This window comes from Nuphar pumila, chromosome 5 (assembly GCF_984573655.1).
Source record: "Nuphar pumila chromosome 5, dmNupPumi1.hap1.1, whole genome shotgun sequence".
Lineage (NCBI taxonomy): Eukaryota > Viridiplantae > Streptophyta > Magnoliopsida > Nymphaeales > Nymphaeaceae > Nuphar > Nuphar pumila.
In genome coordinates, this window is record NC_143253.1 from 36,065,357 (window position 1) to 36,086,632 (window position 21,276).

A 21,276-nucleotide genomic window follows, 5' to 3' on the forward strand; every position below is an offset into this window, starting at 1 on the left:
TATTCCATTATGTATTTTCTACAACGTAGAAAGGTTAGACTCACTTCTGCCATCAAAACAGAGGAAGTGTCATCGAAATGGTTGGCAGAAGAGATGCTGAAACCAGTTAAATGGCACGAGGATGCCCTGTTATTGGAACGATGTCCGAATGGCATGTTTCCATGTTTTGCCTGTAAAGGCACTTTACTCATAAGGGTTGCAGAGTCAGAGTAGTTGTTACGCCTTGACTAGGCCACTGCTCGTAAGGTCCACAGAGCCAAAGTAGTTGTTGCACCTTGAATAGGCCAATTGTCCATTGCGGTGATTCACATCAAGCATTTGATCCATTGAGATTGAGTCATATGCATGCTCATAGATACTGTTATACAACTAGACTCATAAGGGTCGTCATGCCAGAGTATGTTGTCCACCCGAAAGAGGTGAGATGCTCGTGATGGCCGCAGATGCCGAGAGCAGAGTCAAGCATGCATATGAATAAGACTTAATGTCTCATGAACCCCGTGGTCAAAGAATCATGTACGGGGGATTACAATGAATGGGGTTGGGTACATATGTCCTCAGTGCGGGAGGCACTGGCTGCCCGAGCAGCATGCACATATCCGATAAGTAACGGTAAGACCGTTAGACCCCTTCATGACTATCACTCACTGTGACGGACGGTGATGGTACAACCCGAGTGACATGCATTGATTATGAATCTGACAAAGTTCAATAGGACCTCAGTCACTCAAGGGGTTTGAGGTCATGATTATCCTTAAGATCTAAGGATTGAACCCAACTACTGCAAGTAGAGGATGCATCCGAATTGGGTCCAGTAGGGTTCACCCGGTATGAGACTACCGCCCTACTATGGATGGGGTCAACAAGCCTCTGAGGTATCTAAAATACATAGAATAATCAACCCCAGAACATCGTGTTGATACCTGAATAAAGTTTTTCTTGTGTACTAAGGGAGAAAAGATAATATTGAAACAATGCATTAGCTCTAGGTTCAGCGATGTATTGAATGTATGAGTGAATGGACGTTGTTGTGTCAAGTCCGGCATAACCTTAGTGAATGTGTCATGATTGGTATACTATTGAACCGATAGGGCAAAGACTCGTGTTGTATCTGCACGACTAAGCGAAGCTCAAGGAGGTTGCAACTTAGGTTCGTAAGATACAGATGTGCCAAGTATGAAGACTTGAGTTTTGACATCCCAATTATGACCCGAAAGAGGTCAATGCTAAGTCATGGAGACTTGAGCGAGAGATTCAAATCACAACCCTAAAGAGGCTCATGCCAAGTCATGAAGACTTGAGCAAAGTGTTTAACTCATAGCCCGAAGGAAGCTCTTGTGATATATGCTAAGTCGTGGAGACTTGAGCGTCGTTATTGTGAACTGTGACCCTGAGTAGTCAATGCATTTACTTGAGTTGAATGAATGTATGATTGCTTGCTTACTAGATCATCAGTGACTCTGGCCCCGTTTAATGGAGATTTCAGGTGTTGGACCTGCATTGCGATATGCAGAGCAAGACGACATCGAGTTCCAGGGTTTCTCTAGACAATGTTGTGCCACTTCCTTTATTAAACCAAATATTGCTTTTTCCAAGCAGTGGTGTTTGTAATAAACAAGTGGTTTTGATAAATAGAATACTTTTGTGATCAAAGAGAGCTTAGCCACATACCTATGACTTGCCCAAAGTTTTCTGAAAATGATGACTCATTATTGTCTGATTTTCATTGCTAAAAGTTTTTCTAAGTTTTGATACAAAGAAAAAAAAAATCATGAAAATTTTAACTTAGTTTTGTTTTGGAAATCCGAGGCATTACACTTACCATTAACTCTATCACAAATATTTATCTCAGATCAAATATGATTCAAGCACTAAATTTATAAAAAGTTTAAAGAAAACATCAAAACATAATCGAAGTCATTAACTTAACTTTCCCAATAAGAGCTCCCATAAACCCTCACCAATCAAATCGATATGACTACAATTAATATTTTGAATATTTCAATCCTCAAATTATATTAAACCTAATTAAAATATCTATGATATCATACACATTATGAAACTCATTATAATTTACCCGTAACTAAAAATACGTAAATCTTTTTTTTCCTGATTTAAGCTCCCATAAGCCCAAACTAGAAAGACTTGCCTATTTCTAATTATGTTCAATTATAATAATGATTAAACAAGATGAATACACATTACTTAAACTTAGTTCATACCATACAAACTATCAACAATTCATATCTCAATGAAGTATGCCTCTTTGAATCGATCAGAATAATATATTTGCAAAACAATAAGAAAGAAGTCATGTATTACACGTATGGTTGACATAAACATCTCAATCAAATCTTTTCATATGGCTAGCTCATTAATATTGATGCAATATGATCTAAACTCATTAATAATATGTAATATATATCAGAAATATAACAAAATCATAAGCTTCTAACACGTTGCTAACTAAAAACAAATATAAGTTGTTGAAGCAAATTCAGATCTCTGTTAACCCGATTTTGTAAAATCTCTCAAGCATAACAGATCACTGATAAAATCATGGTATTTTTATCGTGGTTATGTGTACCTATCAAAAATACAACCCAATAAACCGTTTAGAAAATAAATAAATACATAAATAATTAAAAAAAAATTACAAAACCCTATTTTGATAGAGTTTCAGACAAAAATCTGTAATCTGAAGCATTTTAATCAGATTAAGGTATTTTTTGAATTTTTTGCAGAACGTTTTTGACAATTCCCTTTTTACATAGTCTGATATTAGGTATTAAGATTCACCCATTTTTTTTATAAAATATTTAAAATTATTTTTCATAGGCGTTTATAATATTTATCAAAGATGGGCCAAAATCATTCTGTAAACAGAGCCAGAAATTTGAGGCTCCGTTAAAACAGGCATATCAGCATCAATACAGATCCAAAACGAGTGAAACAATATTCTAAATTCAAGATCAAGATGTGTAGATGATCATATTATTTTTATTTGGATTTTTAGACTGGTATTCATAGAGTTATCGATTGTTTTTTGAAACTAGTCAAGAAAAATATATCAAACATCATAGCTTTAGGTTTCTTAGAAAATGATTTTGTAAAAGTCCTTTTTAAGATTATAAAATCCTTAGAATCTGATTAATTTTTGTTTAATCTAACTTAATATAGGTTAATACATGAATAATATCATAAAGAATCATATTATGATTAGATCTAATAGGAAATAATAACAAAGCCTTAATTTTGCATGTTTCTCAAAATTGTTTTTAGGGAAAACTCATTATTTAGGGTTTTCGATCCAAGAAACAGATTCTTTAACCATAAAAATGTAAAGGCCAGATTAAGAATATATTAAAAGTTGTTGAAAATCTAAATAATCAAAACATACACGCTCTAAGTGTATACAAAACATTGGCTACGTAAATCTTATATGTCTACGATCAATGTTCATGGTTAGAACGTAGAAATGGACGATCCGACAACTATTCAACAACCACCCAATGACTAAATGCAGGTTTAATGGGTGCACAAGGGTTCTCTAAGGCTCCTATATGTTTTGTAGGAGAGAGAAAACCCAAAAAAAAAAAAAGGAAAGACAGAAAGAAAAAGGAGAGATTTTTTTCTCAAAAGTGAAGGGCATGTGGGATGGGTGTATTTTTATACTCTCCCCAGCCCTAGATCAATAAGATCTGGACCCTCCCTCTCTAAAAATGTGTGGAGAGGAGAGAGGACACTTCTAGAGAAAGAAAACAACCTCTAGACTCCTAATTATGATTTATTTTGATTTTCTTTACATTTTATAGTTTATTATTTTGTAAAACAATAAAATTTGACTTTAAAACATTTGATTCCAGCTTGAAAACTCATATGGACTCTCCTAGATATGTGAGATGTCCCCTATATTTAAAACTTTAAAAAAATTTAATTTAAAGGTCTTAATTATCCTCCCTTTATTGAGGATCCACACTGGACGTCCCCCATGAGGGTCCGAAACACATCCATGGGGTTCAAATACTAATTAGAGTTAGATCCAAACCAAACCAAACCCTAGATCCAACTTAGATCCAAATAGTGATTTTGGATCTAGAACCGAAATTTGAGATCCAAATCACAACAACATAAAAAAATTGTTTATGACTAATACTTTTCGATTATTCTTGAAATATTATTCATATATTAAGACAAAGATTTATAATTACTCGAAACCAAGAAAATCAAGAAAATCCAAAATTTTGAGAAAATCAAGAATATCACCAATTCAAGATTTTCAAGAAAGCAAGACAACCAACAATGCCCAAATATAGTCATAATCACATCAATATCATCATATAGTCATTTTAATTATCAAGAAAATTATGGGTTTTATATCTTTAGTAGGTTTGGTGTCTCGAGAACCATGATTAGTGATGGGGGTAAGAACTTCAGGAATTTGCATGTTGCTTCCTTACTCAGAAAGTATTCAGTACATCACCAAATTGCTACGTCATACCATCCACAGACGAGTGACCAAGTCGAGGTCTCCAACAGAAAGATCAAGCAGATTCTTAAAAAGACAGTTTGATCAAACCGAAAGGACTGGTCTCAGAACCTTGACGATGCCTTATGAGCATATAGGACTGCTTTCAAGACTCTGATTGGCATATCCCCGTACTGATTGATTTTTGGGAAGTCATGTCATTTCCCTGTTGAGTTGGAACATAGGGCATATTGGCGATTAAGAAGTTCAATTTTTATATGGCCTAAGTTGACGCAGAGTGCAAACTGCAAATGAGTGAGCTTGAGGAGTTGCAAAATGAGGCTTGCGAGAGTGTCAAGATCTACAAGGCTTGAACTAAGCATTTTTCATGATCAACATATTTTAAGAAAACAGTTTGAGCCTAGTTAGAAGGACTGGCTTTATAATTCGCGTCTCCATCTTTTTTCAGGAAAGCTGAAGTCCAAATGGGATGGCCCATTCATAGTCCACAGAGTTTTTTCACATGAACTTATTGATATTTTGGACCCTCAAACGGATTGCATTTCCAAGGTTTAATAGGCAATGGTTGAAGCCCTGTATTTTGGATGTCATAGTTAGTCAAGACATCGAGGTCATTGACCTCGTTGATGAGTGAGGCAATGCATAGTATTTGTATGTTGTATTTTTAGGATTATATTTTTTTTTGTCATAGTCTTCTTAGGATGTGTTTAGTTATTTCTTTATTCATGAGCATGAAATGCATTGTATTTTGTGCATTTTTATATGTTGCAAATATTAAGATAGGTAAAATCTCTGGGGTGTAGTTTGCACACCCGATTTTTTTGCACCCATTTTTTTTTGTTTTTGTACTTGCACATTGATAAAAACTTATAAAAATTAGTTTTTTAAGAAATGAGTTTGACCTTATATGAATGCTTTATAAGTTTACATCGTTAATGGGTAATTAGTTTCCTTCTAGTTATAATTTAGCCAGCATAGTTCATATTTTTCTTGTTGGAACCAACTTGATTTGTTACACAATTTGTTTATTAGTTTCACTATTTTGTCTTGTAGTTAGTTTGTTTTTAGTTAGATTCTCTTTGCTGAATTTTTTAGTTCACTAACTTTCAATCTTTATCTAGTTTATTTTGTTTCATTTTGTGTTTTTGTTTTGCAGAAAGCGTTTGATTATGCGGTGAGCCCCAAAACGAGCCCTCTGAGCTCCCCAAAAGGTCTCCTCAAAAGGCCCTTCAAGCCTTTCAAAGACCCCCTCAAGAGGACGCTTCACAATAAGCAACTGAAGAAACACGAACTATCAAGGAAGGGACAAGAAGCTCAGAGCACTGAAGACGTTTTCTTTACTTTTTAGCTTAAACTTTTATTTTATTTTATTTTATTCAATTTAAGTTTGAAATAAAACACTTATTATTATTTTCATTTGTTTAAGCCTTCCGCAGAGGGCCGCACTTTCTTAGTTAATTAATTCTTTTATTTTTAAAGCAATAAAAAGTTGTTTAGCTTTTCTGTGAAATACAAAATATTTTTTTTATTCTTTAAGATCGACTTGGCCTCCACCGTTCGTGCGAACCAATTTTTATTATTTGGTATCTGGCTTGCATAAACCGTTTTCATCAAAAATATCTTTTACAAATTTAGTTCATCGAGAAACACAATATGATGAGAAAGCCCACTTACAATACCTTCAAAATAGGCAACAGAGACATGATGGGACCAGAAATTAATTTTATGGCTGACCTTGGAAACCATTTGTGGCCATCATTGTCCCTTTGGGAGGTAGGTAACACATCTCGAGATGTTAAAAACCCATTGGTCCATGTTTCATTATAACAACCCTACAACTTAGTTATTGTTTTTTCCACTTTTTAAATCACCACCAACCCTTACAAGCAAAGGTATTTGATACGGATAGAAAAGATAGAAAGAGACACAATGCCAAAGAATATGCTTATTAAATTCCTTCATGATAAGAAACTTTTGGGACAAGCTCCTTATTTTATATTAAAAGATGTATTTAATCAGCATCCAATGCAGGCATCATGATAAATCTTAGCAATTCTATAATGTAATAGTAAACTCAATAGTTTACGTGACCAACAAAGAGAATCTTGAGGTGTGTGTGTGCGTGCGCGCGCGCGCGCGAGAGAGAGAGAGAGACTATTATTTCCCACATGTTAAATTTCTTTGTAAACATTTGAGGAACACTATTTTATGCACAAGCACATGTAGTGCATGGTATATTGTATGAATGTGAAATACACGAGAATCATATGTATGGGTTGATATGAGAGGAATAATCTCGAATGCCTGCACCTTCCCATCCCATCCATTCCTCCCACATGTCCCAACTTGAATCGTACATCCCCCTCATCTGATCATCATCACACACATACTCACAACACCTCTCATCTGTTTCTTCCCTCAAACTGCTCATCACAATCTACATGTAGGCAAAAAACAAAGTCAGGATTATAGATAATCTCCTCTATTTAATCTCACAAACAAGATCATTATTTCACATCATGGGCCTAGTAAGATGATTTAGACAGTTTTAACACACACACACACCGTAGCTACAAAAAAGGACAACAGTGCTCCTATTGACTTACATCATAAGCTTCATTAATCCTATGAAATTGGTCTCCACAATCATGTCCTTTACAAACATCAGGATGATACTGCAAAAGAAAAAAAAAATCAAAGACCATCAGCATCCTGCTTAGAAACACCACAAAAATTAACGTAATTAAGTTTGGCACCCAAAAAAAGCCAAACTTTTAAGATCTATTGGAAATAAAACTGCAAAAACAGGACTATATATCTCTGCCACATATCCTCACCATCAGCATCATCTACCAGTGACCAATCATGAAAAATCTCACAAAAACGGGATATTGTTTTCAGAAATCACAGACCCGAACATGTAAAATTCTTCAACTGGAAAAAACAGAAAAGTTTGAAGGAAACACAGTCTGTTTCTGTGCAGTGCTTTCAAACATATACCCCACAACTAATGTCAATCTTTTAATAAAATCAAATCAATGAAAGGCAAAAGAAAAAAAGAAAAAAACCAACACCATCATCAACGTGAAAAAACCACAAATTTTGATCACTTGGCACAAATTTTCACAAAGCACACACAAAACCAAAATTCAAAAACATGTCACGTCCCTTCTGAACAAGCAAGGTCTTAAATTAGAAAAATATAGAAATCAATATCCTTGTTTGAATTCTCCCTTCTTCAATCTTTCCTGCATGATTATAATCAACAAAACAAAAACAAATTATACGAATCATGCTTCCTCCCTATATCTGGATCCTTAAAAGTTAAAACTAATCTCCAACAGAAAATTCCACTTTTAAATTTCTAGCTCAAAAAAAAAAAAAAAAACACAAAAATGAACCGAAACAACCATCAAAACCAAAACCAAAAAAAAAAATCACGAATGATCAAAACCACCACCAACGCACCTGAAGAGCGAGCTGTCTAAAGGCTCTCTTGACCTCCTTCTCAGAGGCACCCGGCTCGATCCTTAGGGTCCGGAACTGCTCGGTCAGCCTAGCTACACAAGTGCGAACGACACGAGCCCTCGCCTTCTCCTTCAAGGAGCCCACCTGAACCCAGCTCCCACCTGATACCTTGCCCATCGACACCGCCATGATCGATCAAAAACCCAACCAAACCAATAATCCCAGAAAATATGAGAACGGATGCAATTGGAGAAGCACCTACAAAATCTCTATGACTGATTACAGAGAACGGGAGAGAGGAGGAAGAGTGGAGCCTTCAACCAATGGAATATGACACGCCCAAGCGAAGGGGACGATGATCCCTTTTTATGGTATTTGAAGATTGCACTTGTGTAAAACGGTTGCCCTTTGCTTTTTGCTACCTTTCTTTGTTTTTATTTTCCTCTAGGGTCATGTTTGCCCTTTTGATCGAAATATTACATGTGTTGCCAGATTTTGATGTCGACGCCGTTAGGTAGAGGGTCACTTGTAGGGCTGTCAACGGTTCGGATTTCGTGGCCTAAAATTCACTGCATCTAGCTTGTTACGTTTAAAAACGCCCAAATCTAGGGATGAAAACTGCTGGGATTGGGATTGGATGTGGCAAATACTATATTCGACTAAACGGACGTCGGTTACAGATTTGAATTCAGATTCGGATTCCAAGCTCATATCAGATCCGATTTTTACATTGAATGGATTCGGATCTCTGTCAAATTCAAATATGTAATAAAAAATCAAAACCATATCCACATATGTTTATAATTGGATATGGTTTTAGCTTACAAAATGCAACTAAACAGAATCAAATTTAGTCGAATGTGGGATAAATTTGACTCATTGACATCACTACTAAAATTAAAGGATGTTGCAAGTCCGATAATAAAAGTGTTTGTCCATTACTACAAGTCTGAAACTCAGAGTGCTGCTAAAAGATGCAGTGGACTTCAAGGTGGTGGAACTGGAAACCTGAACTAGGGCCAGCTGGATTCACGCCTATCAGTATTGAAACTAATGAGAAGCGGGTTTTCCCCAAGCATAGCGAAAGGGTCAGATTTTTATTGGGGGTTTAAATTGACCTGAATCTGAATTTTTTTAATATGTGAAAAAATATTAATTTGAATAGTTTTTTTGTTGGGTTCAGATAAACCTGAATACTACTGGATTCAGCTTGAGCAATGACCTTTTTTTACGGATATTTGACTCTACCAGGTTTTTATTCAAACCAATATTTTGTCTTAACAAGATAAAATCCAGTCTCTGTACTTTTTTGCATATAAAATACATGTTTTCAGCCCATGTTTACTGAATACGGTAATACCATATAAAATTCAAATATCCATCCGAAAATACGACATTGGATCTATTTCATATTTGGATTTGGATTCAAGTCAGTAATAACCCTGTATGCATTCAATCCTCTTGCCGCTTCACTTGTGTTCACAAGCGTTGGCCCTGCCGTTTAACGGCGTCAAGTCTTAAGGGCAAGGTTGTTATTAAAAGAATTATGAATACCGTCTGTCGTTAGTGGAAAAGGATGGGGGCATGTTAGACCAATGCTATTTTTAGAAAAAAAAAACTCAAATAAACGAGGCTTATCCTCTGGCCCCAACGACGTGGCAGCTTGTCGTCGTCTACGTGAGAAACGGCCTTATCCATATTTGGCACCGGCGCTGACAGTAGCGGGATTCGGATGGCTTCCAAACGTGATTCAGATCCATATTTTGGGGGCTTTGTGTGGACCACCTAAATTGGGGTATACAGTTTTAGGACCGTCCATCACAATGATGTGGGATAAAAGATTTACGGATGCTAAAACAGATCTAGGCAACCTGCCATCCGATTTACCAACTTTCATGTTAACCTACATCTTTGGGATCTTTGCCAGATAGGGCACCCCCTTTCTAGGGATGTAAAATTTGTTGGGTCTAGTAGGGTATGGTTCGGGCCAAAGCTCAGTTTCTAGGTTAGGATCTTCATTCGCATCCAACAGGTGGGACTTGACTAGGGATGCACACGAGCCGAGCTTGGCTCGTAAAGAAAATTTAGTTGTTCAAGATCGGCTCAAGCTGAGCTTGAACAACCATGGATCGGGATTGGCCTAAGTCAAGCTTGAGCATGACTAGACTCAAGGTAAAAACCTTTATTTCAAAAATATTTTTAAACTTTTTAAAATTTGTGTAAAATATTGTTTTTAAAGAGAAAGATTTGAACCCATGTCACTTCAAAAGATGATGACAAATGACTTATCGATTAAGGTAAGACCATTCTTTGTGTTAACATGAACAAAATACATACATATATAAATTTAATTTTTTTATTAACCATGTGAGTCGAGCTTAATTAGATTTATCGGGCTTATTCGAGCTCGACTACTTGTTCAAGTTTTGCTCGTTTATGTGTATCGAGCATGAACCCATGTTCAAGCTTGGCTCATTTATTTTTTTGAACGAGTTCGAATCGATCTTAAACAAGTCAATCTAGAGGTAGCTCATCTCGTTGTGCATCCCTAGACTTGACCATGTGCAATTCATATACAAGAAGCTTTTAAAAATCTTGTAAGTGGCGCTATCTAAGAAACTTGTTTTAGAATTGTGAAACTGCACGCTTCTTCATACAAACTTTTCTTGGTATGCCTAAAGGGCATGGCAAACCTGGTTTTGGGTGTCAAACCAAGTTTTAACCAGAAAACTTGGATTGGTGGTTGTTTGGATGCCACCAACCAGGTTTTGAGCAAACATGAACTAGGTTTTCAACCCAGTTTTTGGAAAAGGTTTTGAGGGGAGGACTTCCCACCCTCCTTTCTCACCTTTCGACGGGAAAATGGCCGAACTACTACCACCTATCAAGGGTGGTTCCAGCCAACCATTTTCTCACTGGTGGTGCAAAACCTGAGATTTTTTTTTATAATTAAAATAAATAAATGATAAATTATTTATGCATTTATGACTATAATTGTAAAACTCAAGATTTTCTTGACGATTAAAATGAATATATGATGAAGTATTGATGTGATTATCACTATAATTGTGCAATCTTGATTTTTTGATTTTTTTGAAATTCTTGATTTCGTGATATTCTCTTGATTTTCTTGATTCTGATTAATTATGAATCTTTGTCTCAAGCTATGAATAATATTTCAAGAATAATCGAATAAGATAAATTATGAAGACTTTATGAGTTTGGTGTGGTTCTGATTTTAAACTTCGGTTCTAGATCCAAAATCACTATTTGGATCTGGGGGCAGTTCGATTTGAATCCAATTTAAAATGTTATTTAGATTCAATGGATATATTTTGGACCCTCATAGGGGACGTCCTATGTGGAGCCCATTTGGATCCAAGAATTTGTATGGATTAAATTATCATCTAATTTTAAATTCATAAAAAAAAGAGATAATTAAGACTTTTAATTTAAACATTTTTAAAGCAATAAATAAAGGGGATGTCCCACACCTCTAAAAGAATCTACACAAGTTGGATGGGCTGGAGGTAGTTGTTGAAAAGTCAAACCTAATTATCTCACTAAAAAAAATAGAAAAAAATCAATATGGTTAAAGAATTAGGAGTTTAGAAGTTAGGGTTTTCTCTAGAATGGACTCTTCTCCCCCTTCACACGATTTTGGAGATGGAGGATCTAGATTAAATCAGCCTAGGGTTGGGAAGGGGATATAAATACCCCCCTCTCACACGCCCCTCACATCTTTTGAGAAAAAAAATCTCCTCTCTCTTCTTATTTTTCTCTCTTTTTCTCCTTTGTTGTTTTTTGTTTCTCTCTCCTCCAAAATGTCTAGGAGGTCTGGAGAAGACTTATGCATCCATTAAATCTGCACTTACCTCATTGGTGATGGTGGAGTAAAAGTTGGATTATTCGATTCCCTAGTTCTACCCTAAAGATCTATCGATTCACAGGTAAGATTTACGTAATTGATGCTCCTTACGTACATGAAGCATGCATGTCTAGATTATTTTAGTTTCCAGCAACATATGGACATGTTTGATCTGTTCTACATGTTTTTTTGGTTGAAGAATTTGTTTTTGGGGTTCAAAAAAGATAAACAATAAGTTTTTCATAAAAATATTTTTGAGAAACATGCATAATTAGGGTTTTGTTGTTATTTCATATTAGATTCAATCATAATGTGATTTTGATGGTGTTATTCATGTGTTAATTCATATTATGTTAGATCAAATCTAAAATAATAAGATTTCAAAGGTTTTATAATCTTAAAAGGGTTTTTTACAAAAATGTTTTCTGAGAAACCAAAATCTGTGATATTTGATATATTATTTCCGACCAGTTTTGGAAATAAATCGATATCTTCTTGAATATCAGTTCAAAAAATCTAAATAAAATCACTATGATGATTTACACATCTTGATCTTGAATTTAGAATCTTGTTTCATCTACTTTAAATTTGTATTGATAAAGATACACTCATTTTAATAGAGTCTTAGAGGGTTTCAACCCATCTCGAGTAAAAGATATAAACACCCTTGAAAAATGACTTTAAATATTTTATAAAAAAATTGAGTGAATCTTAATACATAATAACAGAATATGTAAAAAGGGTTTTGTAAAAAACGTTTATATAAATTCCAAGAAATATATCAATCTGGTAAAAATCTTACAGACTACAGATTCTGGATCGAAACTCTATCAGAATAGGGTTCTGTAAAAGATTTTTAATTATTTTTGTATTTATTATTTTTTAGATTTGTATATTGGGTTATGTTTTTGATAGGTACAGGTATCCACAGTAAAATTATCATGATTTTATATGAGTTTTATTGTTCTTTACAGATTTTATAAAAATGGCTCAATAGGGATCTAAGTTTCCCTAAAGACTTATCTTGTATTTAAGTAATGACATGTAAGGGACCTATGGTTTCAATATATTCCTGACATGTAATGCATATTATCAATGTTTATTAACCCTATTGCATAAAACATAATGTGTTAGACATGTAAGAATATCTGAATGAAGGTTTATACGAATTGTATGTGTAAGACATGACTCAATTTGTATTGTCTTGCAAATTAATTATTTTGATTGATTCCAAAGGTAAGCACTTTTGTTATATGATTATATTCAACATGTTAATTTGTTAGATCCCTGGATTCATGCTTGATTTAATGTATATTCGATGACTTCTCCATAATAGAATTAAGACTCTGATTTTTCAAAAATCGATTTAGGTTTTTGAGCTTTTAATTGATTTTGATGTTCTAAAGGCATACTTAAATGAGATATAAATATTTACAAGTTTATATAACATGAGTTGAGTTAAGTAATGTGTATTCATCTTATTTAAGGATGATTACAACTGAACGTAATTAGGAATATGTGAGCCTTTCCAGTTTGGGCTTATGGGGGGCTGAATTGGAGAAAAAAACTTATGTGTTTTTATTTATGGGCTAGTTGTAGTGAGTTCTTTAATGTGTATGCTATCATAGATATTTTATTTAGGTCTAATATGATTTGAGAATTGAAAGGCCAAGATATTAATTAGAGTCATATCAATTTATTCAGTGAGAGTTTATGGGAGTTCTTATTGGGAAAGTCAAATTTATGACTTTAATTATGTTTTGATATTTTCTTTAAACTTTTCAAAAATTCAGTTTTGAATCATATTAGATCAGATATAAATATTTGTGATAGAGATAAAGGTGAGTTTGATTGCTTTTGGTAAGATAGGATCATGGTATAGTGATGCCCTGTTTCTAAGAAGAAAGGCTCATACACGTATTGTGATTGAGATTTGAGAAATTATTCCATTATGATAGTTTAATTATGTCATTTCATGATCAATTGATTATGAGCATGTTGGTAAATGCAAAGCATGGGAAAAATAAATATGAGAATGTTAATTTTGTTAGATATTGGCCATATGTGTGAATGCAGAATGGTGTATATGTGATATTACTGCATGTTTGTTCTTAAATATTTGAAATGTTATGATACTACATTAATGAAATGCTAAACAACATATTGACATGATTCTTTATTGTAAGAATGCATGTTATGCTTTGATATACAGTATTTGAAAATGCATGCAGGATTAATAGAAATCCCTCAGAGTTGTATGGGCACTTGGTGTGCTTGATGAAATTAAAATAATTTACGGTTTCATAAGAGGGAAGAGTGAAATGGCAATGCACTAGCCTAAATAGTAGTTGCATTTACCTATAACATAATTCATAAAGATAACCATGTGATATATTTTCGGATATGCTTTTACCAAGGTACGTCAAACCAAAAAGATGGCTTTGGTCTACCTTAGAGATGTAGGTGGTATGAACTCTTTGGGTCCTTATTTATTTTGAGTTGTGAGGGGGTAATACCTTGGCGGTCCCCTAACCCAGATAATTTAGGGGACCAAGATTGCTACTTTTATCCTAGGTGGGCATGTCCCTAAAAACTTCTATAGAAGTGAGTGATCATGATCATTATTGTAGCCTAAAGCCATGCCCCTAGGTAGAATTCTCTTAGAACACGCAGCTACCTCTCAGGGTCTGACTCCATCCTTGGGGGATACAACTTGGTAGCTACTCAGAAAAACTAAAATATATAGCATAATAAACACCCGAGTAGTCTAGTCTATTTCGGGTTGGTCCTATGTCATACCCATAGGCCATGGTAGTCAAGTGAAACATAAATTACTTGTTCACTTTACTGTATCTTATTCCCATTTTTGAAAGTTTGTGAATCCATGCTCATTGATACATATCTTGATCTTATTTGGAATTGATGTTATAAATGCTTGAGATTGTTATTTCATACTTGTTTATGAATTATGGATGCATGAATACCTTATGAAAATCTTGTATCTACTTTCTGATAGTTGATGTAGTTTTTAGTTATTTATACCATGCAAGATTTATGTATTATATCTTGTATTAGATGTGCGAATTTTACTAGGACTTTTCAAAGTCTCATGCTTTCAAGATAAAATGTATTTTAGGTGATATGTGATGATTGGAGAGAGTGCAGAATATTGGAGGGGTTGTGCATGCTGATATTTTTTATGATCCCAAGGGCTCCTTGTTTCTTTTATATTTGATAATTATTGATTATTTGAATGACTATTTAAATCGAATAATTGCTTTAATGGTTCAATACTGAAATGAGATTATTTAATGTTCAGTAAATTTCTATTCGTGGTATGTGATTGTAGTGATGTTTGAAATGTAATGTGTCCGAGAGATTTAACCAAGAAACCAGTTTATCAAATTGATTTCAAAAATCAATATCTTTCCGCTATGTTTACTCACATAAGTAATAACTTAAGGATTTTGTTATTTGGATGCTTTGATTTCGAATTTTGTTCTATAAAGCTATTAAACGTTGGTGCATGCATAGGCTGACTCTCAAGAGCTTATTTTGGTTAAGGCAATGTGATGCAAAGTATCCAAATGAGTCGGATGAGCAGTGTATTGAAGATGAGTTGGATCCAAATCCAACTCTCCAAACCCACTCTGAACATCGTTACCCGAGGCGATCCACTCGCAGGCAGGACTTCTCTAGTCCAATTAGATCCTTGGTGTAGCTCATGTCCATCAATAATTTCATTTTGGATATGTTGATTCCATGGAAACAAGCTTAGAATCATAAGAACATTTTTCCTTATTTTATTTTTAATTTTAATTTTTTAATTTTTTAATTTTTTAATTTTTTTTAAGTGTCGAATTCTACGAATCCGGATAGTTTTAGTGCTCTTTAGGATCTTTTTGTGGCACTAGAGGGTGTATGGGGATTAAGGATAGTTTTCTTTTTTTATCGCATTTAATTTAATGTATTTTTTTGTTTTGGGTCTGAATCTTAAGGTTAGTTTAGATCTTGCCCAAGATCCAAATCATTGGACCCCTGTGGGTGCCACCACTTCATGTGGACATCCATAGGTCTCGTTTAAATTCAACTTTGACTCAGAAGTCAATAGGACGGTTGGAGGCTTATTAATGCCTTATTCAAAAATGGCTTATTCAATGCCTTGGGAGAGCTCCAACTTGGGGAAGGGCTCTCTCTCTCTCTCTTTATGAGGCCCCTTCCCCATGCTTTTAAGAACCCAAGGGCTAGAGCTTTTTTTTGAAAATTTGAGGATTTTTTTTTGAGAGATCATGGTGGATTGAGAGAGACAGAGGAAGGCTCTATTTCTGAAAATTTCAAATTTTGAAGAAAAAAAAAAAGCAAGCTTGAGAGAAGGAAAGTTCATTTTGAGAAGAAGAAGATCTTGAGTGTGTGGTGGTGGTTCTACCCAGTGGATGAATCTTGTGTTGGTGTTGTTCAACATTGTGGAAGTTGCTGAAGAGTTCTTTTGATCTTGTTGGCTGCAAAATAAGATAACATTTTCTTAAACTTGTTATCTTTATTTTTGTGTTCTTTGTGTATTTTCTATCATCGTCTGTTGAATCCATTGTTAAAGATTGAGAGACTATTTCAAAGTGATATTGATATTATTTATGAGTTACTGGTTGTTCAAAAAACTTGGATTGTGGATGTATGCTTGTTCTTTCTGAATCTCGTTTCTCTGCTAAGGAAAGTCATTTCTGCATTCAGGATTGTCAGACACAGTCCCAGTGTTTTTGGCGTATCTCTCTAGATACTGGTCCAAATCAGGTGATCTTTAGCTTGTTGGAAAGCTAAGATCCTACCCTACAACTTTTTTTGTTTATGGTTTTTCTTGAAGCCGTAACGTCTCAAAATCTCAACTTGGAAAATCCTTAGATTTTTAAAGTAATTTTTTTTTAAAACATTGGGCAAGAAGAAAACCATAAGGGAAAAAACAGTTGGAATTTTGAGCGAGTTACAGAATGATCAACAAATAGAAACATTTTGTTACCAAAGTTTTACAAAGTGATACAGGAGAAATATGCATCATTTCCCTTTTCAAATTGTCTCCCAAAATCAACTGCCAAGATTGCTAAGTTCTAGAGTGTGGGTTCAATTCTCCGCCGCACATCGATCGCCATCGCACCACTAGTAGTCATCACCTGCATCCTCATAAAATGGGGTCAATACTCTTGCAAGATGGTGAGATAATATCCACAAGATACCATTTTATGAAAGATATAAACAATAATAGTATGGTATGCAAATATCAACAAGGCTATACATAAGTAACTTAAGCATGATGGAACAGTTAGAAACATTTGCAGAAATTAACAAGTGAAACTATAAGCCAGAAACAGTAAGCAGGAAAAATACAACTCTAGCTACATGATCAAAGATAAATTGTAAGGACATTGTCAAGCGACTAGCATAATTATGTGATTTGATAATTAACCTTCAATTGCAATAGTGAACATTTTAGTAATTATAACTATGAGCAGGGAAATACAACTTTAATCTCAGAGTTAATACTAAGTAGTGAGCGACATCATCGTGTAACAAGTATGCATCTAGATACATAACCTAGTGTACTTGAGCATTTAAGCAATTAAACAATTAAACAATTTAGCCATTGAATAATTAAATAAGCGATTGAGCAAGTAGCAATTTAAGCAATTAACTATGGCAGAAATCATCAAACTCATCAATCAGTGGTTAACGCGTTAATCTAATTGCTATATCTTGTTTACCGCTACGGGTATGCGAAGGATCCTCACATAAGTCACAGATTTTAATGCACACTCTCGAAGGTGAACTGCTTCGTGAATGAGCACCCAGGCTGTTTATCTCAAATAGGCTTATTTCGCGATATTCCCTCCTTCTGAGGTACTTAGGCCCATCTGGCCTTGTGTTCCCCATAGGACAACACGAACAACATGACGAGGTCACACTCGTACATTCACGTGCTCTAGCACAACAAAACTAAGTGGAACACTTTGCCAGTGAAGGCGATATCAATCAATCATCATTCATGGGTGTATGACATTCTTAAACAAGTTAGCTCGACTCATGAGGTGGGTCCATCACCCACATATAACTCGCCACGGAGTTTCAACATTCACTAAGTCTTGAAAGATTATTATACCCCTACAATGTGCCCCATATCCCCTTTGCATTTTTGGGATGAAACATGTGTCAAGTGTGTATCATGTGTTAGGTATAAACGCACACGAATATGTTTCATCGCATGCTAACAAACATCGTTAAATATATGATACTTGTCGTACAAAACATACTCAATTCAACACATTTTAGTTTAGTGACATGATGTGCCAATGGTGCATAAGAACTTTTGAATTATATCACTTAATAAGTCACTTGTTATTCTATACATATGCATCAAACACAATACTTGTATATTGCGACTTCGTCTTAGGACATTCACACAGTAAGATTCTCAATAGTTTAGTACGAGAGACCTCATCCATAAAGTGCTATAATTGAGAGTGCAACCAATGCACAGATCGGGTAATCAAGGCACCTTTGCATTATTGACCTTACCCCAAAATACTTAAGAAAAGATCTCAATGGAATCATATATTCATTGAAAATAATCGTTTGTAAATCATGAATTCATATTCAAATATCTAAGTGAGACCTGACACTGGACTTAATTCGATTTAGCACTTCCTTATCGTAAGCATAAACTCTTAGGCACAATACTTCCTTCATAAGTTAGAAATTGTCTCAACTGGATGCCAAAAACTAAGGTTTGTTGTATGAGAATTCATTACAACCATACCCTTATGTGTGTGTGTGTGTGTGTGTGTGAATGTATATATATATATATATATATATATATATATATATATATATATATATATATATATATATATTTGGTTGATTATAACAGAAATCTTATGAGTCGACTTTGTTGAAACATTGAGAATTAGTTAGTTTTGCTAAACATGAACTTACCGATTGAGGTGGTTCAATAAGAGTTGGTCGGCCTAGCTCTTTAACATTGTGCACGTAATAGACAAATCATATTTATGTCAAATAGAATACGTGATACAACATAGTTAAGCATGTTATAAAATCACAACTCTTAATCTAGTGCTCATGATAGACAATTCATAGCGGTGACTATAAACACCCCAAAATTTTAAATCCAAGATCCAATTTCATTCTCTGAGCTAGGATCCAAGTCTAAAATCCCAATTTTCAGTTTTTCATTTTCAATTCTTCAAAAATCCATATTCAGTGTTCAATTTCCTTTTTCGAACCGATTTCATTCAAATCGAGATCCAGATCTAATCTTTTTCAAAACTTCAGATCGAGATCCTTTTTCCAAAACTCATTTTTTTCTCCTAAATTCAAACTCAATCCAGCATTTTGTGAAAATCTTTTGAAAAATACTCTGGATCCAGTTTATAATTAAAGTTGGATTTTAAAATATCAAAATGGATCCAGATCCAAATGCAAAATCCATTTTTTATCATAAATCAATTCTTGAATTTTAAATTTAAAATCCAATCCTTATTTCAAAACAATCTTTGAATTTCAAAATCCAAATTCAATGTTTTTGGTAAAATTTTTCAAAATTCAATCTGGATCCAATTTCAATTCAATTCGAATTCCAGAAAAAAAAATCAAAATGGATCTCATATCTAAATAAGATCCATTATTTTTAAATTCTCCTTTGTTTTCATCTTTTATTTTCAAAACCTTTCATTTTAGTCTTTAAAATCAAAAAGAAAAAAAAAACTCTTTTGTAAAGAGGGCACCACTTGTCATTTTTCAAGTTTTAAAGTGGATTTTCATTTTAAACTTTGCTCTAGCTTTAAAAACCTTATTTTTTACTTGATTTTAACTTCTCTATTTGTTTTTAAAAACCCACATGTGCACACACTTGGAGATAGTGCCATGTGTCAGTATTTTTGCAAAATACCCACTTTACCCATCTCAAAATTTTTAAAATGCTCACATGGGGAGGTCGACCCCCCCTTGTATCCCCTTTGAATGCCATGTGGCAAGAGCCTTCTAGAGGCCTTGCCGCATAAGTCCTATGCTAACTAATTTTCAAACTTTTAATGCCTAAACTACCTCCACCTTAGGCTATAAATAGGAGCCAAAAGGGAGGGATTGATCATCTTAAATTCTCCTCGCTTCTTATATTTGATAATATATTTGCTTGGTGGCTGGAGTAAAGAAGAAGGAACTCCTTCCTCAGCCTTAAGGTAAGCTCTCTTCCCTTCTTTCAACTAGTTTTTCTATTCTTTTTTTAAGTGTTGCTCCCCTCCTCTCTTCTTCTTCTTTCAATTTCTTTCTGATTATATAAGTAGCAATGTAGATATATTTCATTTCTGTGTTAATTTTGATTTCATGCTTTTTTATTCATTTAATTTGTTATTTGATTCATGGAATTTCATTTTAGCCATTAGAATTATGAGATTTGATCTTCTATAGATCAAATCTCATATTCAATTGGTCAAATTAATCTCAATATATGCTCCAGTACTTTGATTATGTTTATGAATACATTTTATTTTAAATTTTCATCATTCATGCATTTATTCATGATGTAAAACATCATATCTCACGTTTGAGCATCCACGCATGTGTAATTTGCTTTTATCATGTTCAAATGCTTTCAGTCTATATTTTCAATTCTGGCCCATTTTAGATTTATTAATTCACCTGTAATTAGAGCTCATTTTGATCTAAATTTTTTACTGCGACTTCATGCATATGTTTTCGTGATCTTTGTCAAAAATTAGATCATTCTGAGTTTGTTTGACCTACTTTAAAAATCAGAATTCAGAACCTGTTATTCATCACCGTCAGGATTTTAGCACAATCAAGACCGACTTGCCAGAGCGATTTCTCCCTATCCGGAGATGATCTCTCTGATCCGTAAAAAGGAGTGACTCCAAAATTAAATCTAGTTTGTTCATGCCAAATTTCAATAATTTCTATGGTATTTGTGTACCTATTTTTTTGTCAGAAACCACAACTCTATCACACTATATCATTTTAATGGCTAAGATTTTGATCCATTTCGTCATAGTCATATCTCTTCAATGGTTATTTTTCAAATATGTAAAAAGGGTTCTTTTCGTTTATATGTATAGTTCATATTTTCCAATTTCTAGAAATTTTTATGGTAAATTTGTATTTTATTTTGATTAAATACCAAAACCTTATATTTTGATTCTATAGGAACAATTCTGTATGCATTTTTTATTATGTCCCCATATTATAGTTATTGCACTCTTTCAGTAAATCGTCATTCGATTTGCAATATTCTTTCAGTAAGTTGCTATTCAAGTTGAGCAAATCGCTATTTGATTTATGCAAATCGTTATTCGATTCACATAAATCGCAATTCAATTTGTGCAAATCATTATCTCAATTTGTAGTCGGCAAATCGTTATTCAATTTACATAAA

The 21,276-nt window shown here is 34.1% G+C and overlaps 1 protein-coding gene across 1 annotated transcript; it reads right to left on the reverse strand.

The window, feature by feature from the left end:
- Nucleotides 1-6,693: 6,693 nt before the first annotated feature.
- Nucleotides 6,694-8,319, reverse strand: LOC149837370 (chaperone protein dnaJ 8, chloroplastic-like). The gene is made up of 3 exons (XM_090005998.1): nucleotides 7,958-8,319; nucleotides 7,096-7,164; nucleotides 6,694-6,926 (listed from the first exon to the last, which is right to left on the reverse strand). The coding sequence occupies exons 1-3, from the start codon at nucleotides 8,144-8,146 to the stop codon at nucleotides 6,753-6,755; spliced, it is 432 nt and encodes a 143-aa protein (XP_089862124.1). The 5' UTR covers nucleotides 8,147-8,319; the 3' UTR covers nucleotides 6,694-6,752.
- Between the last annotated feature and the right edge of the window lie 12,957 nt (nucleotides 8,320-21,276).